This window comes from Apodemus sylvaticus, chromosome 2 (assembly GCF_947179515.1).
Source record: "Apodemus sylvaticus chromosome 2, mApoSyl1.1, whole genome shotgun sequence".
In the NCBI taxonomy this organism is placed as follows: domain Eukaryota; kingdom Metazoa; phylum Chordata; class Mammalia; order Rodentia; family Muridae; genus Apodemus; species Apodemus sylvaticus.
Genome location: NC_067473.1, coordinates 172,030,536 through 172,048,702, shown reverse-complemented (window position 1 = coordinate 172,048,702; position 18,167 = coordinate 172,030,536). Strand labels below are relative to the sequence as shown.

Below are 18,167 nucleotides of genomic sequence, written 5' to 3'. Positions count from 1 at the left end.
TTTCAACTGACAAGAACAAATGCAAACAACTCTAATTTTCATAGCAGATAAATTGCTACCAAGTGAACTGTCAGTTGGCAGGCTGTTGTGAATGTCTGTCGTTAGGCATTTCATGAGAGTCAGCGTGTGGAGTGATTCTCCAGGCTCAGTGCTAAGCCCTAGCAGCTGACTAGTATCTGGTTAAGAGTGAGTTCTAGTTCTAGCTGTGCTGTGTAACTGACTTGGAAACATGAGATGAAAGCGTTCATGCTTCTTTACTGTTTTGGCCTTCCATATATAAGAAGCCCTAGGGAGCATTAATATTAAACCCTCACAGAAGTGTGGGGTAAGTAAATGAGTATTTTAAATGTCATAGGATGTTAGTACTTATATTTATTGCTCAGCCAGCATGCCAGGATGGCTTACACTGTGCTTATTTGTGTAGTACGTTCTCTTGAGCTGTATAACCAAACATGTTTTCTGGCTTTGCATTCGATGTGAACCTTTCGAAAACCACTGTTTATTTTTATATTAGTGTACTTTTGCAGTTAGTTTTTGAAGAAAGTTGATTTATATAAATTGGAAGGTAAACCAGTATTTAAAAATTTGAAGTTGCTTACACTCAGAAATACAGAAAGATATTTTAGTGAAGTGTACCAGATTCTTAGCCCAGATTGTTAATCCTTTTCTTAATACTAGTTTTATAAATGTTGATGCTGTAGTAAAGAAGTCATTGTTTGTCTCTGATTCTTGGTCTGGTAGAGCAGTCTGATTGGGATGACTGAGCAGGGCTGCATGACCACACCTCTGTAGGAGCACAGGGCAGAGGTAGCAGAAATGACTAGATACTTGGAAGAACTCAGCCAGGGCTTTTTATCCATTTACTTGACTTAACTATATATTTTTTTAAAGTTTGTTCAGTTACTATACATGACTATGACCCCTTTATCCAGAAAACCAAGCCGAACTGTTAAATTGCACTGTTTTGAATCCAGGTTTATGTATTGGACTGAGTGGGGAGGGAAGCCTAAGATTGACAGAGCAGCTATGGATGGAAGCGAGCGCACGACATTAGTTCCAAATGTGGGCCGAGCGAACGGCCTCACCATTGACTATGCGAAGCGGCGGCTCTACTGGACAGACCTGGACACCAACTTAATAGAATCTTCAAACATGCTCGGTAAGCTTCGCTAAGAAAGTCAGCAGCTGCCACTCATCCTTGTTTAGATGCCGGCTGACACTGTCAGCAGCTGTTGTACAATTGCATCTTTTTGTCATTGTTATTATTAGTCGCCTAGTGACTTGGATTAATTTATTTATGTATTATGTAAAGTTTTATTACTGTTGGGTCTGTACTGATATTTATGAAGGGATGAATACTCCTGATGTGCGCATGTATTTCCCCCACCTGTTTGTGGAAGAGAAAAAGAAATATAAAACTGTAAGTCCTCTTGCACAGGAAATAAAACCAAAATCAAGATAGACTGTAGGAGTTTAAAGAAACGTAGTGATTTATAAAGAGAGATGAGTTTTAGGCATGGGTAAGACTACAGATGGACTAGTTTCAGAGGCTTCCTTTGGTTTTAAGATTGCTTTTAAATGAAGTGTTGTATTTTAAAATGCTTATAACTTTAATGTTTTATATGTTACCTTTTCCCCACCAAAAAAGACACTTGTTGCTCACAGACTGATGCCTCGCCCTTGTTGCTCACATGCTGATGCCTCTTCCTTGTCTCCTGACTTTCCCAAACAGGCCTCAGCCGTGAAGTTATAGCAGATGACTTGCCCCATCCCTTTGGCTTAACTCAGTACCAAGATTACATCTACTGGACAGACTGGAGCCGACGCAGCATCGAGCGTGCCAACAAAACCAGTGGCCAAAACCGCACCATCATCCAGGGCCATTTGGATTATGTGATGGACATCCTGGTCTTCCACTCTTCCCGGCAGGCAGGCTGGAATGAATGCGCCTCCAGCAACGGGCATTGCTCCCACCTCTGCTTGGCAGTGCCAGTTGGAGGGTTTGTGTGTGGCTGCCCTGCTCACTACTCCCTGAATGCTGACAACAGGACTTGTAGTGGTAAGTTACAAGATTCCCCAGGGGCAGCTAGAGTTAGAAGACAAAGCAACATTTTCAGAATGTTTCAAATTTTTTTTAAAGAGCAAAGCACTGTATAATAAAAAGTTAAGACTGGTGAGATGTACCAGTACTTACCACTCAGTTCATGATAGCGATTTAATTTCATACAAAAGTTGTCTTTTACTATTGAGCTTAAGTAGTAAAAATTGTGTAGTGTCAGAGAAGCACATGGGTGTTCATGCTTATTATCATAAAGGAAGAGCAATGCATACAATAGAACAAAAAGAATTCTAATATATTTCTTTGAAATATATAAAACAGGACAAATAGCATTCTAATTGTGTTTGAAGCCATAGAGAAAATGCACATGAAGAAGTTAAACCCAGGGTGAAGCAGTGGTTGACAGATGTGTGCAGTCACTGTGTGATTCTAGGTCTCCTCTTGTCTGGGCCCAGAGTTTGGCATAATGAGAGACAAGGATGTCCCTGTGCTTTAGTCAAAGTTCTACTGCTGTGAAGAGACCATGGCCAAGGCAACTCTTACAGAGGACGATGTTTAGTTGCAGCTGGCTTACAGTTCAGGGACTTAGCTTCCCCCCATGGCAGGAAGCCTGGCAGCGTGCAGGCAGAGATGGCGCTGGAGGGGCTGAGAGTTCTACATCCAGATCCACAGGCCACAGGGAGAGAGTGACACTGGGCCTGGCTTGAACATTTGAAACCTCAAAGCCCACTCCACAGTGACACACTTACTCCAACACAGCCACATCTAATAGTGCTCTTCCCAGTGACCCAGCGTTCAAATCTGTGAACCTCTGGGGTCCATTACTATTCACACCACCACATTCTACAATAGCTTTTTAAAAGCTGACCAAAATTTCACATTAAAAATGAACACATAGGGAGTTAGAAAGATAGCTCAGCAGTTAAGAGCACTGACTGCTCTTCCAGAGGTCCTGAGTTCAATTCCCAGCAAACATGTGATAGCTCACAACTGTATGTAATGGGTCTGATGTTCTCTTCTGCTGTGTCTGAAGACAGCTACAGTGTACTCATACACATAAAATAAATAATTCTTAAAAAAATGAATACACAGTGCTAACAAAAAAACATGTTACAACATTGTTGACTATGGAAAACTGGTATATGGCTTAAGTATATATAGAGGCCCATGTCTTGAGGGTTAGATAAGAAAATTAGTAAATGGTCAAGAGATATATAGACATCAGGTCAGGAAGAGTCTTGGGAGACAGGAGACTGTCAGTTTAGAAGAAAGTAACAACTTAGTGTAAGATTTTAGATATAATTAATTAGTGAAATTACATTGTCATTATCTGAACAAAGTGTATCATATAGCAAAGGATTTAATCTTTTCTGAAATAGGCTTCAATTATGAACAAAGAACACAGATTATTATTAAGCAATTATGCTTTAGAGAATCTCACACATTGTATTTTTTCTTTTTACAAATACTTTTTAAAAATTTTTATTTTATACGCATTGGTGTTTTGCTTGCATATTTATCTATGTGAGGGTATCAGATCCCCTGGAACTGGAGTCACAGACAGTTATGAGTTGCCTTTTGAGTACTGGGAATTTAATTGCATTCTCTGAATTAGCAGACAATGAGTGCTTTTAACTGGAGCCATCTTCAGTCCCCTCTAAACAATTTTTTAACCCTTAATTTTTCTCATTTTAAAAATGTGAATAACAACTGTAGAGTTGCTGTGAGAATGGTGAAAAGTGCTATTGCCCTGGGGAAACCTGGACCACAGTGTGGCGGTGATGGATGGCGATGGGGAGAGGCTCGTGAACTTTGTGTGTGCTTCAGTGGTAGCGAGAATGGTGGAAGTGAACTTAGTGGAGAGAAGACGAGAGATGGAGCAAAGGAAAGCTGGTTCCGAGTTGGTGTCAGAGTCAGCACATTAGCAGAGGGCACTGGAAGGTGGAAGGCATGTATTTTAGGCAAGTTTTACGTGAGAGACCAGGTAGCGAACTGTAGACATGCGATGTGTCAGCTCCATTACAGCTACTCAGATCCATCCAGCCCTGTCCATTGTTGCAGGAAACCGCCATAGACAGTATTACAGAAAAGGGAAAGAGACCAGGTTTGGGTTATGGGCCACAGTCTTTAATTCATTGTGGAGAGTGATAAAGGGCCCTGGCAGCTAAAATAACTGGTTCAGGACGACAAGTTTGCAGAGGGTACTGAAAATTGGCGCAGCCAGAGAAGCAATGAAAGCAGACAGACAGCATTGAGGTGCCAAAGAAGAGATGAGTTGTCAACGGATGCTGAGAGGCTAGGCGAGGTCTGAAAAATCGTACTTACCCTTTAGATAGTTTCCATCCATGGTGGCCAAAGGTGGGCTTAGTGACCATGAAGATGGTAATTTTTGGGAAGTGATGGTGAAGGACAAGTTGGAGTAGACTTGAGCAGTGAGTCCGGGAAAGGAAGGAGGGGTGAGTGGTCAGAACGGGCATCTCTCGACGAACTTCAGCTTTGGGTGGAAGGAGAGAATGGAGTGAGAACTGTTAGAAACTGAAGACATAAACAGCAGAAGACTTCCTGAGATCATTGTGCACATGCCCCATTGGCTGCTTGCTGACTGATGACCGTGGGGAATCAGTGCTGAGGGCCCCCAGTAGCTGCTGGCTGACTGTCTAATACAGTCATCAGGTTTCAGTCTTCAGTGCTCTTTGAGTGCCATTTAATTTAATATTTGCATCTAGTTTGTATTAGATCCATGTATTAGGAAGAGATTATTGTGTACGTTCTGGCTTTCAAAAATATTCCAATGTAATTTACATCTTGGCTTATTTTAAAAGCCAAGTCAGCCCAGCTTGTCTGTGAGCTCAAGTGTGACAGTGCTCTCTAGCTCGTCAGAGTAAAAGCCCTGGCTCATACAAGGGCCTTAAGGGCCAACCTGAGCAATACCCCTCACTTCATAACTGCATGTGCATAGTGGTAAGGTCGGCCAGGAAGACACTTCAGTTCTTACCCAAGAGCAGCACCTCCCCCTTTAACTTACAGGCTGCCTTACTTTCTTAACTTCCTGGTGCTATCAGAAAGCAGCTGAGGATGCCTCCAGCTTCCACCTCCAGCTTCTTCTTGTTGCCTTCAGTGAGGGGATGCAAGGCTGGGAAGACCCAGTGATGCGAATTTGCTTATTTCTTCATTTTATTTTTGAGATGGTGTCTCCTGTTACCTAGGCTGGCTTAAAGTTCAAACTTTTCCTGATCCTCCTGCCTCAGCTTCTCAAGTATTGGGATTATAGGAATGTTCTATTGTGCTTATTAGGTTCTTTTGTTTGTTTGTTTGTTTGTTCTGGTTTTTTTCTTTTTTCTTTTTTTTTTTTCCCTTTTTTGAGACAGGGTTTCTCTGTGTAGCCCTGGCTGTCCTGGAACTCACTCAGTAGACCAGGCTGGCCTCGAACTCAGAAATCTGCCTGCCTCTGCCTCCCAGAGTGCCGGGATTACAGGCGTGCACCACCGCTGCCCGGCTGTGGTTTTTAAAAGGTCTTTCTGTAGGGAATGTGAGAATGTGGTTGAGGGTTGGAAAATAAACTTAGACTTTTTAAATGGGTGTGTTGTGTCAGGTTAAGCATGGACTGTAAGAAACTCAAATTACTAAATTCTGAGAAATAGTCCACCTTTTATAATTGTTAATTTTTAATTGAAAATTTAAATTACACTTCAGTTTATTGTGTGTGTAAATATGGACATGCTACATGCTTATTTCATGGCATACATATGGAGGTCAGAGGACAGAGTGAAGGAGTTGATCCTGGAGATGGAACTTGGACCACCAAAATCAGTGGCAACTGCCTCTGCCTTGCAGGCCCATCGATATCTCTCGCTTTAGTTGTTGTTAATAAGCATCTGTTCAGAGACAAATTTGACTTTGTTTTATTTATTTTGAGAGGGAGGGTACTCTATATAGCCCAGGCTAGTCTTGAGCTCTTAGTCTTAAGTAGTTTCTCACTCCTGAGTGGCTAGGACTAGAGCCATACACAGTTTGGCCTCTGGCTTTAATCACATTACACATTTCTAGAATAACATCTACAGTAACTGTGGAATCTTGTGTACTGGTTACAGTCTGATTTGGAAGAGAATACTCAACAAAACCCATTAGGAACCAGTATATAATTGGTTGTTTCCTGGATAGGAAAGTTGAGAACTAAAATTTTGAGGTCTTTCTTCTAAGTTTCACTGAGTCTTAATACAAATGGTGCTTAAGAAAGTAGTATTGCCAAAAAGTAATCCTTTGTAAGCAACTTTACCACCATCCCATGTGAAGTGTGTTCTTGGAGCTGAACTCTACTAAAATTACTCAAAGTTATTAGGTCAGTGTGTGATGGAATTTCTAAAAGAGTGGAGTGGCCATTACTGAATCTTCTAAACTGGGTGTGAGCTTTTAGCTAATAAAGAACTTAACAGAAATGTGTATTTTAGTGATCAGGTTTCTCTGTCAGTGCCATTGAGTTACTTTGTATCCATACGAGTGCTAGTAAGCCCAGAGCCACAAGAAAGAGCTGTGAAGGTCAGGGGTCAGGCAAGTAGTACCGGCATGGCTTCCTGTGCCAGCATCCTTGAGAAGGATATGTCTGTTGGGTTTAGGTAATCGCTGAGCACCAAGAAAAATAAAGTATCATCAAATTTATGTGGATAGACTATAGCAACCCCCTACCCTACCATCATTTTTTGTGGTTTCCGTTACCTGTACTCAGCCTCCATCTGGAAATAATATATGGAAAATTCCAGAAATTATTCATAAGTTTTAAATTGCATGTGGTCCTAAGTAGGCAGTACAATCTATTTCAGTCCTACCCATGATACAAATGATTCTTTGTCTAGCACGGATATGCTGCCCTCCCTGGCCCTCTCTTATGTTAGCCAGCTGTCACAGTGTCCTATGTGCTTGTATTCAGGTGGTGTTAATTCTCCCTAGTAGTTTCCCTAAAACAATAGTATGACAGTGGCAATTAAGTTACCAGTATATTATTACAGTTTTTTTCTCAGTGCTCTGTTTGCCCGTGTGTGTAAGTATGTCTGTCACAGGTATGCCTGGTGCTCACTGGGAGTCAGAAAGGTACATTACATCCCCTAGAATTAGAGTTACAGAAGGCTGTGAACCACCATGTGGGTGCTGGGAATCGAATCTTGTACTACAACAAGAGCTCTTAACTAGCCCCTTAAATTAAATTTTATGATAAAAATATATGTATAGGGAAATTATAGCAAATTAAAGAATTGATACTGACAAACTATCTTCATCAGTAATGGGGAGGGGGCTATATTAAGATTTAAAAGGTACTTTAGGTTTTCAAGTGTTGCTGGTAACACTCTCAAATACCGTTTGTTGTTTGTTTGTTTTGAAGATAGGTTCTCATCTTATAACACAGGCTGACCATAAAAATCCCTGTCAGTCTCATGCCTCTACTTACCAGATGATTTCCTGAACTGGAGATGGCTACAGAGTAATGAGAGGCCCAGTCCCGGGAATCTGTTGTCTTGGACACACTTTCTCATTTGATGAGTTGGTATCATCTTAACATTGAAACAGAACATTTTTTAGTGAAGTTATGAATACTTATTGTTTTGTGTTTTTTTTTTTTTTTTTTTTTTTTTAGAGTTTTCTTTGCTTTATATGTAAGAATGTTTGCCTGCATGTATGTATTTGTGCCATGTATATGCCTGGTACCCATGGAAGCCACAAAAAAATATTAGGTCTCCTTGATTTGGGGTTAAAGCCACTTGTGCTCTGCCACGTGAGTGCTGGAAATTAAACTCAAGAGCAGCAGGCACTCTTAACCAGTAAACCATTTTTGTCTAACCCCTATTTTTGTTTTGTTTTGTCTGGGGTGGGCGGTTCTTGGTTTTAGGCAGCTTCACACTGTCCAAGTCTTACATGTGCAGTGGCTCTTCTGCTTCAGTTTCTAGAGTACTAGGATTAGTGGCTTGAGCCACTACGTCTGACCTTAATACATGTTTCCAAGATTATAGATGATAAGTGTTAAGGTGTCTATAGGGACTTGAACCCAGGGCCTCATGTAGCCTAGGCAAGTCTTCTCTCACTGAGCTTTGTTCTAACTGTAGATATATTATTAGTTTTTTTAAATAACTTTTTTCTTCCTTTCCCTGCAAAGCAAATAAAATCTATAACCTTTTATGTCTTTATTAAATGATTAATTAAAAATAGGATCTCATAAAAAAATTTAAAAAAAAATAAAAAAAAAATAAAAAAATAGGATCTCTGGTATTTTTGCAAGACAGAAAAACAGGCTAGATGATTGAAAACCAAGGGCCAAGGGAGTGCTCTTAATTCAGCAGTCCTGAGTTCAAGTCCCAGTAACCACATGGTGACTCACAGCCATCCATAATGGGATCCAGTGCCCTCTTCTGGTGTGTCTGAAGACAGCAACACTATACTCAAATATATAAAATAAATGTTAAGGAAAAAAATCAACGGCCAGAGATATTTAGGTACAAAATTGTAAATTATTCATCTTTTAATTAACTAAGAACAAGACATACAAATCTTTCATAGGCTCTATCCCTTTTCTGTAACTGTAGGAGTAATCCATTACCCTGCTAAGCTCCCAGGCACCTATTCAGATGCAATTGAGCATTGAGCTGTTTATCAAATGCAAAGTTCTACTAAATGAAAGAGGACATATCAGTCGTTTACAATGGAGGTGAAGGTCTAGTAATAACTATGTAACTGAAAATTAGTTAAGTAAAGGCGAAATGGAAAGGAGGAAGTGTGAATAAAGAGGCAAGAGTGGGCATGGGAATCCCAGAGTGGGAGGCCCATCTGCCTGGGCGTGGGGAGGCCAAGGGAAGCTACACAGGGACGAAGCAATGAAATGGTCCTGGGGGTGTGGGTGGGATTTAGAAGTCGACCAATCTGGGCAGCACTCAGAGCAAGCAGGGAGAAGACGCAGGACAAGGGCCAAGGGCCAGGAAACAGTTACGACTGGCTTGATAACCAGAGTGCTCATTGTTCTCATGTTGGAGGAAGATTCTGGAGGCGTGTCAAAGGGTTCTTCCCTTAGCTTTAGTTCCTATTGGAGATACATGAAACAGCCTCACCAACCCTTGGGGGTGATGAAGACCCTAGTCCCTCACTGTGTTTTAGAGCTGCTCTTTTCTTTTTAAAGCTCCTACCACCTTCCTGCTCTTCAGTCAGAAGAGCGCCATCAACCGCATGGTGATTGATGAACAGCAGAGCCCTGACATCATCCTTCCTATCCACAGCCTTCGGAACGTCCGGGCCATTGATTATGACCCTTTGGACAAGCAGCTCTACTGGATTGACTCTCGGCAGAACATGATACGGAAAGCACAAGAAGATGGTGGCCAGGTAACTCCTCCTTAGTCCAGAGTTCATGGCTGACTAGAGTTGCTCCGACCATCCACGCTGCTTGAGTTGCTTACAGGGGAAATGGAAGTCAGGGGCATTTTTCTCTTTTCTTTTTTCTTTTTTTCTTCTCAAGTTAACTGTATCTTAGAGACATGATTATTTGATGATGGCATGGCCATTGGGTTGGACATTTTATCAGGGAAAAGAGGTCATTAGTGACTTTTACCACTGGTTACATCTATTCATGCCATCTTTCCACTATCCTGTTGTGTGCAGAAGTATACGTCTTGAAATCAAGTAGGTCTTGGTTTCTACCTCAGCTCTGTCCTCATGAGAAATCTTAGTAACTTTCTTGATTGAACATAATGCAGGGCATGAAGCCTCTACCCGCGTATGGCAGGGAGTATATAATTACTGCATCACTAATATAATGTGTGTATTACCTTTTACTTAAAAGACTCAGTGAATAAGAAACATAATCTTAGTACAATTTAAAAACACCAACAATTTGATCAGTGTTTTTTGGTAAATATCTGGGGACCGCAGAATAAGAACAATAATATTATCAGTCTCATTTGTGCCTATATACAAGTAATGGATTTCAGTACTATTTATACTTCCTTTCTGGGCTCAATGTAAGCTTCAGATTACAGTAGCCGTTGTCTTCTTTACAGCAAAGATGTTACATTTTGAATGTGTTAAAATATAGGGAAATATTGCTCAATTTTGCTTTCATAGCTTACGGTGAAGAACAAGGAGGGTGTCATGGCAAGGACCAGTTAGCAGTGTGCTCACACCTTCTACTGCAGCTGTGCCTCGTTCTCAGAGTCCACTGCTGGTGGCCAGTAGCTGGTTGATAGAAATTATACAGTCAAAGACATGGCAGATAAGTTAGGTAACTTTTGTAAAGGTTGAATTAACTCAGAATCCTAGTAAATGAAATAGAATTTATTTGGACAGAATATATAGACAAATCTGCTTTTGGTTGGCTTTCTAAGAAAAAATTAGGATAATAATAGTAATAAAATAATAATTGCTATTGGGTTAGAGAGATGGCTCAGTGGTTAAGAGCACTGACTTATCTCTAAGAGGTCCTGAGTTCAATTCCCAGCAACTACATGGTGGCTCACATCTATAATGGGCATCTGATGCTACCTTCTGGTATGTCTGAAGACAGCGACAGTGTACCCACATACATGAAATAAATAAATCTTTAAAAAAAATAACTGTTCTTTCTCCATATAGGCCAGTAGTCCCAGCATGCAGGAAGCTAATCTGTGGAAAGTCACAGCTGCAAACCAGTGTGTCTGTGTGTGAGGGTGCAGAGCCTAAGGCATGTTCCCATGGACTGCAGGGTGTTCAGCAGCATCCCTGGTCTTTGCCCAGTAGTTGCCAGTAGGATTCCCACATCATGATATCAAAGTATCAGTGGATATTCCCACATCTGTGGCATCCTGTGGTGCAGCCTCACCCTTGGTTGGGGACCCCTGCTCAAGATGTATTTCTAGGTTGTGATTGGAGCAATAGTTGTTTATCACTCTGGGAGAAAGCTGTTCTCCTCTCTGATCAGGGCATTGCCAGATTCTTGGACCTCTCTGTCTTGTCCTCACCACCCTCTTCCGCTCCAGGTTAAAGTAGCCCAAGGGCATATTTGAAATTCATGTGATAAGCAAGTACATCACTCATAAAAACCCTTTTTTAAATAAATGTCTCCAAAGACCGATACCCTTCTGATGTGGGATCAAACAAATTAACAATTGTGTTTATTGCCTTGTGGTTGTCTGATGTGGTGTCTGATTTATGTGTTTCTTTTCTTTAGGGTTTTACTGTAGTTGTAAGTTCCGTTCCAAATCAGAACCTTGAAATACAGCCCTATGATCTCAGCATTGATATTTATAGCCGTTACATCTACTGGACCTGTGAAGCTACCAATGTCATTGATGTGACGAGATTAGATGGACGATCAGTTGGAGTCGTTCTAAAGGGCGAGCAAGACAGACCTCGAGCCATTGTGGTAAACCCTGAGAAAGGGTATGTTCCAAAGCCACAGCCTGAGACTGCCTCTGATGCCTCCTCACCCTTCATTTCTCTTTCAGAACTCCTTACACCAGCAAACAACTCCACTCATTGTTCCCTGTCCCTTGTCCTGCATCGTCTCCCTGCTTGCTCTGAGTGCTGCCCAGAGTCCTTCCGTTGGTCGACTTCTAAATCCCACCCACACCCCCAGGACCATTTCATTGCTTCGTCCCTGAGTAGCTTCCCTTGGCCTCCCCCACACCCAGACAGATGGGCCTCCCACTCTGGGATTCCCATGCCCACTCTTGCCTCTTTATTCACACTTCCTCCTTTCCATTTCGCCTTTACTTAACTAATTTTCAGTTACATAGTTATTACTAGACCTTCACCTCCATTGTAAATGACTGATATGTCCTCTTTCATTTAGTAGAGCTTTGCATTTGATAAACAGTTCAAGTTCAATGCTCAGTTGCATCTGAATAGATGCCCGGTAGGTTAGCAGGGTAATGGATCACTCCTAGAGTTACAGAAAAGGGATAGAGCCTATGAAAGATTTGTATGTCTTGTTCTTAGTTATTAAAGAGGTAGAAGAATAATTTACAATTTTGTACCTAGATATCTCTGGCCATTGATATGTATTTTTTTTAATCTATAAATTTTAATTTTCTGGAAACTTCTTGGTACTCTTTGTTACTATTATTAAAAGGAATATATATCTTGATCTCTTTAAAAAACAGACAGGATGGGGCAGGAGGGCCTGACAAAGGTTAGCTGATCAGTACTCTCTGATGTGCTTAGCAGTTGGAAGCTCCTGCACAGCTGCCTAGGAGGCTGCCTGCTAAGAGTGCCTGACTGCTTGGTGCACACCCTCGGGGCGCTACAGAACGGGCATGAGCATTGCTGTAAAAAGTACATCCTTGAGGAGATAGAGACATTAAACCTAACTATGAGATATAACCTACATCAAAGTATCAGATTTACTCAATTGTAATATACATAATTTTTGTTTGTTTACATATGGCTGAACAATTTTAAATAGATTTAAAAGTCTTTTCCCTCCATTTATCTTTTTAAATTTGTGTTTGTGTTTTGGGGCTCATACCCAAGACCTCGCACGTTAGGCAATAGTTCTGCCAATCAGCTGTGCTTCCTGCCGCTGTCTTACCAAGAAGAGTCTCAGGTTCTCCGGTTCGTTCAGTAATGTTTTATTTTCTCCTGTTACCTTTAGGTATATGTATTTTACGAATCTTCAGGAAAGATCTCCTAAAATTGAACGGGCTGCGCTGGATGGCACGGAGCGGGAGGTCCTCTTTTTCAGCGGCTTAAGTAAACCCATTGCCTTGGCTCTTGACAGCAGGCTGGGCAAGCTCTTCTGGGCTGACTCGGATCTCCGGCGGATTGAAAGCAGCGATCTCTCAGGTATCCAATATGCCTCTGCATTTTAATTTGAGTTTTAAATTGAATTTGTATTCTTCCCGTGTTATTTTGTATATGATTATAATTTTATCATTACATATATTCAGCATTATGTTAGTTAAGGAGATCTTTGATTACTTCCTTTGTTCCCTAATTATTCACTAGTTTCATTGATCTGAAAATTATGTATCTTTTCTTTCTTAATTCTTCTCTTCTCCTTTTTTGCATTCTTGTCTTCTCTGAACTCCAGCCTGTGACTGGTCTCTCTGCTCATTTTTCCATATAAAAGTTTGCATGTGTAAACCTTCACAAACACAATTTTACATATGTTCTGAAGGTCTCTTGTCTCTTGTTCAGCCTTGAGGGTATTCTGAACTGAGGAAGAGCTACTGTACTCCTAATGTGGCTCAAGTTGGTGCTTGTCCTTCACAAAGGTGTCACTGTTACATCCCTTCACAAAGGCGTCACTTTTGAATTTACACTAATACCTTTCACTTCTGTGGTGCTCTGTTTGTAATCAGTTACCTCTTCCCTCATAATTCATGATGGCTTCATTAGTAACCAGGAAAATAAAATTGAAATACAGTGTTTATTTTTGTCAGAGTAGCAAAAGTATGTTACGGTTTATTATACCCAACACTGGTCAGCATGATAGAAATAACGTACTCTTCTCAGAGTGGAGATGGTGCTCAGTCATAGAGCACTTGCCTAACATGCTATGCTGAGTCCTGTCTTCATAACACAAATCCGGTAGGAACAGCAGAACCTTTAGTGGAGAACATTTTGCCAATAAATAACAGCATTTAAAGGAGATAACCTTTGGATGATTGTCTCACATAAATACTAACCTTGTGTTTACTGAGCATTATTTGTGATCATCTTTCCTGGAAAATTTCATTGTAACATGTCTTGCATGCTGATTATCGGTTCCCCTTAAGAATAAGTAAGACAGTTGTGATGATGGACACTAAAGCAGGAAGATACTGATTTTGAGGCCTGCCTCGCCTAATACCAAGACCCTGTTTGAAAAAAAACAAAGCCAAATAAAACAAAAACTGAAAGCAGCCAACCCTCTCTGTGCTCCATGGACCTTCTTGTGAATGTTCTCTGTGGCCTAAAAGTAATTTCTATATAATTCCGACAGTAACATACATATATATGTCTGTACTGATAGAATAAGACCAGAGTGTGGATTGTCTCCACAATTCATGTTAGTCTAAAGACCCTGTCATTGTTATAGGAGGTTTTAACCAGTCTAGTAGTTTAAAATATACTTCACAGCCAGGGGGAGGTGGCAGAGCAAATTCCAGGACAGCCAGCGCTGCACACAGAAACTCTGTCTAGAAAAAAAAAGCACATATTTGCACTCACACATACACAGACAGACAAAACCAGATAAAACAAACAAAAACTCAAACAAAAATGTATATCACAGTAACAAAGTTTTTCACCTTATTTATTAAAACTGAATAAAATTTCTCTTGTACTGATTCCCCTGTTTTATATAATCCATAGCTCCCCGACCCCTGATGTCTTACTAGGTGGCTCATGTGGGAAGCTAACTTGAGGTACCCTGCCTCCCTGCTCCTCCTGAGTAGCTGTGTTTGTGGGTTCACACCATTGTACCATCTGCCATTTCCACTTTCAGTTTCTAGATTTTTTTGTGGATTCAGAATATGAAATTAATGTTAAGTTACATATTTTGTGAAGAATTTGCCTGTTTGGATCAGTCATAGCCTTGTTAAAGGGAGTTTTGTTCTGCAGTTGTCTTGTACTTTGCACATTTATATGAGCCTCCTTTTGCTGATAAGAAATCTCACATTCTCTCTTTTCCACTGTTTTGAGACATGTTTTAAAAAAAAAAAAAAAAACTGTTTTGCCTGAATGCATATCTATGCACCACATCTGTCCCTGGTACCTGTGGAGGATTCCCTGGGACTGGAGTTATGGATGGATGGGCTGCCATGTGGGTGCTGGGAATCAGATCTGGGCCCTCGAGCAAAGCAGCCATAAGATAAACCTGTATCATACGTGATTCTTGGCTGGGGTGTACTTCAGTGCTAGAGTCACACACACACACACACACACACACACACACACTACCCCACCCCACCCCATAGGAAATTCTTACACATATGATTCGGTCTCTGCGATATATTACTAAAACCTTTTGATGATGCTTACTTTTATGTGGTCCTCCCTTTTCCGTATAGGATATGTTCTGAGATCTCTTACAGTCTGGAGGATACTACAGATTGCTTCTCTGTGCTGTAGCATTGCCACAGCATACAGAAGTTAATCTGCCCTCACTTATATCCCTGTTCTTAGATGCTGAGTCCAGGATATCATAAGATTAATCCATTACCTGTGACTAGATGGACTCTGTGTGTTCTGAGATGCCAGTTGGAATGTCAGTCGAGTTGTTGCTCACAGACATCTCATGTTTTCAGCAGGTGTTTCTGCCTCTGCTGCACCTAGACCAGCATTGCTGGGATCTGCTTTGGTGTGTTTTCATAAAATCTAATTCAAAATGGATTTTACTAAAAATAAATTGAAACCTGCTGCCCCAAGTTCTTGGTTACATTTCTTTTTTGGGGTTTTTTTTTTTTTTTTTCTTTCAAGACAGGGTTTCTCTGTGTAGCCCTGGCTGTCCTGGAGCTCAGTTTGTAGACCAGGCTGGCCTCGAACTCAGAAATCCGCCTGCTTCTGCCTCCCAAGTGCTGGGATTACAGGCATGCGCCAACACCACCCGACTTTGGTTACATTTCATAACCAGAAAATTCTCTGTGTATTGGGATTAACTCCTAGTTGCACATATCTGGTTTTGCACCATTTTCTGCTTGGATTTCCCTTACTTCTAGGATCTACCTGGTATTCATGGGGTAACTGCTGAAAGTGGGATTTGGACACATAAGTCATTGCTGTTCAATATTTTCCTTTTCCAAGGTGCCAACAGGATAGTACTAGAAGACTCTAATATATTGCAGCCTGTGGGCTTGACTGTGTTTGAAAACTGGCTCTATTGGATTGATAAACAGCAGCAGATGATAGAAAAAATTGACATGACTGGTCGAGAAGGAAGAACCAAGGTCCAGGCTCGAATTGCTCAGCTGAGTGACATCCATGCAGTGAAGGAGCTGAACCTTCAGGAATATAGTAAGTGGGATGGACAGGGACAGGGGCATGCTGTGCTGTGAGAAATGGGGCATGGTTCATGGTTGGAACATTTTCTTCTTTGTTTTTATATTTAGAAAAACACTCTGTTGAAGTTTCTAAAAACTTAAATAGATTGTGATTTGGGTTTATCAAAATTATCATGAAGCCGGGTAAAGAAGTATGGTCCTGTAATCTTAGAACCAGGGTTGAAGGCAGGGAGACTGTGACTTAGACCTAGTCTCAGTAAAACCAAGCCCTGGGGTGGGTGTAGCTTAGTGGTAAAGCTCTGGCTTTGCATCCACAAGGCTTGGGTTTGCACTTTAGACTCAGTAGATATTGAATTGAATTGTATTCTTGAACGACTGAGAACCACCTCTGTTGATACATATTCAAATATAAGTAGTATCTATTTTGGGCAAACTACTTTGTAGATAGTTGACCATCTCAATACCAATACAGATTGATGTAGCATCCATATTATGATAGAAAGTATCATAATTGATGGCTCTATTGCATAATGATACTGATACTGTTATAGCAAAATCAGATTATTTGTAACACAAGCTCAATAGAAAACTTGGAGCAGTGACTTTGTTGTAAAATAGACATTGAAGAGTCGCTGAGTTCTTTGTAGTACTGAGACTCACCAAGACTTGCTTTTTTAACGTCACCCAATTAGAGAAAATCAGGCCTTTGTGATACTTCATGCTGCCTTTGGCAGTTGGACAAGCAAGACAGTTTTGTCTGTCTTAGTCCCATGTGACCATAAAGTTCTTTCTTCTACTAACTTTAATTTCCTACAATTTCTTTATTAAAATATACACTTTAAAATGAAATAATTTTAACCTTTAGGAAACTAGAAGTTCTAAGTTAAGATATTTAAAAGAGAATTCTCCATTTTAGAAATAAAACTATATAAGTGCCAACAGTCTCCTAGAAACTTTTGTAGTTCTATAAATCATGTTCTATTTATTTGGTGTTTTTGAAACCAGGTCTCATTGTGTGGTCCTGACTGGCCTAGAACTTGCTGTGTAACCAGTTCTGGCCTTTGCTTATGGTGAGCCTTTTGCCTCTGCTTCCTAGTACTGGAATACAGGTGTGCCTCATCATGCCCATATTTGTAATTAATATCTTAATTACAAAATTATCATATCATAGTTAAATTTTTTTACTCACTATCTTATTTAGGTTTGTTATTGTTTGGATGACCCTGGGGATTGAACCCAGGGCATCATGGCAAGCACGCCATCTCATTCACCTCCTTGTTGTGGTCATGTATAGATACCGTGTTATAGGTCATACAGGGATAGAGTGTGGAATATACTATGTAGAAGTAAATCAGAACTTTTTTTAATATTGTTTGTGGTTCATAAGTCATTTATTGTGGTAATCACTCTTTTCCAGGACAGCACCCTTGTGCCCAGGATAATGGAGGCTGTTCACACATTTGCCTTGTAAAAGGAGACGGCACAACCCGGTGCTCTTGCCCCATGCACTTGGTCTTGCTTCAGGATGAGCTGTCCTGTGGAGGTACCACATAAACTCTGATCATTGCTAGTCGGGAAAGCTGCTATTTCTCCTGACTTAATTGGTCGTTTATGTTCTATTTGTCTCCCAGGCTTGCCCTTCCCCCACCTGCTCTAGCCTCCAATGACCACTGTTTTAACAAACTGTTTCTGTATGTTTGGGTTTTACACATTCCACATAAAAGTGTAATTATGTGATGATTACCGTTCTTATTCCATTTAATATGCATTCTCTGGGCTCACTTCTTTGTAGCAAGCACATGATAGGAGTTCCCTTTTTTAAAGTCAAATAGTATTTTATTATTATATGTCTTATGGTATTTTCAATCTATGAATTATATTTCAAAATAATACAGTAGCTTCCTAGGGAGTAGTAAAATGGATTCACTCTGGTCTTTACCCATTGAATTCTGGATTATGTCATTGTTTGGAGTGTATCCGATAAAGAGAATATTTTTTGTTCCAATCCATCAGGATTCTCCTGTTGTTTTTGTAAAAGAGAAAAAAAAAAAGCCCAACAATGACAGAAGACTGTAAAATTTGCCTGGGTTTTATATCTGCATGTGTGTAGGGATGCACAGCCACATGCGCGTTCTCAGGGGTGAGCGTGGGTGTCTGTGGGGTCGGTCAGCTGC

At 40.6% G+C, this 18,167-nt stretch overlaps 1 protein-coding gene across 3 annotated transcripts in view; it reads left to right on the top strand.

The window, feature by feature from the left end:
- The window catches only part of Lrp6 (LDL receptor related protein 6), a 132,637-nt gene that overhangs the window by 91,472 nt on the left and 22,998 nt on the right, over positions 1–18,167 (top strand). For all 3 annotated transcript variants that reach the window (XM_052175101.1, XM_052175100.1, XM_052175102.1), the window contains 7 exons: positions 975–1,159; positions 1,733–2,059; positions 9,216–9,418; positions 11,238–11,449; positions 12,663–12,853; positions 15,797–16,006; positions 17,411–17,536. In XM_052175101.1, coding sequence (XP_052031061.1) covers positions 975–1,159; positions 1,733–2,059; positions 9,216–9,418; positions 11,238–11,449; positions 12,663–12,853; positions 15,797–16,006; positions 17,411–17,536 — 1,454 coding nt within the window. The remainder of the gene's footprint in view (positions 1–974; positions 1,160–1,732; positions 2,060–9,215; positions 9,419–11,237; positions 11,450–12,662; positions 12,854–15,796; positions 16,007–17,410; positions 17,537–18,167) is intronic.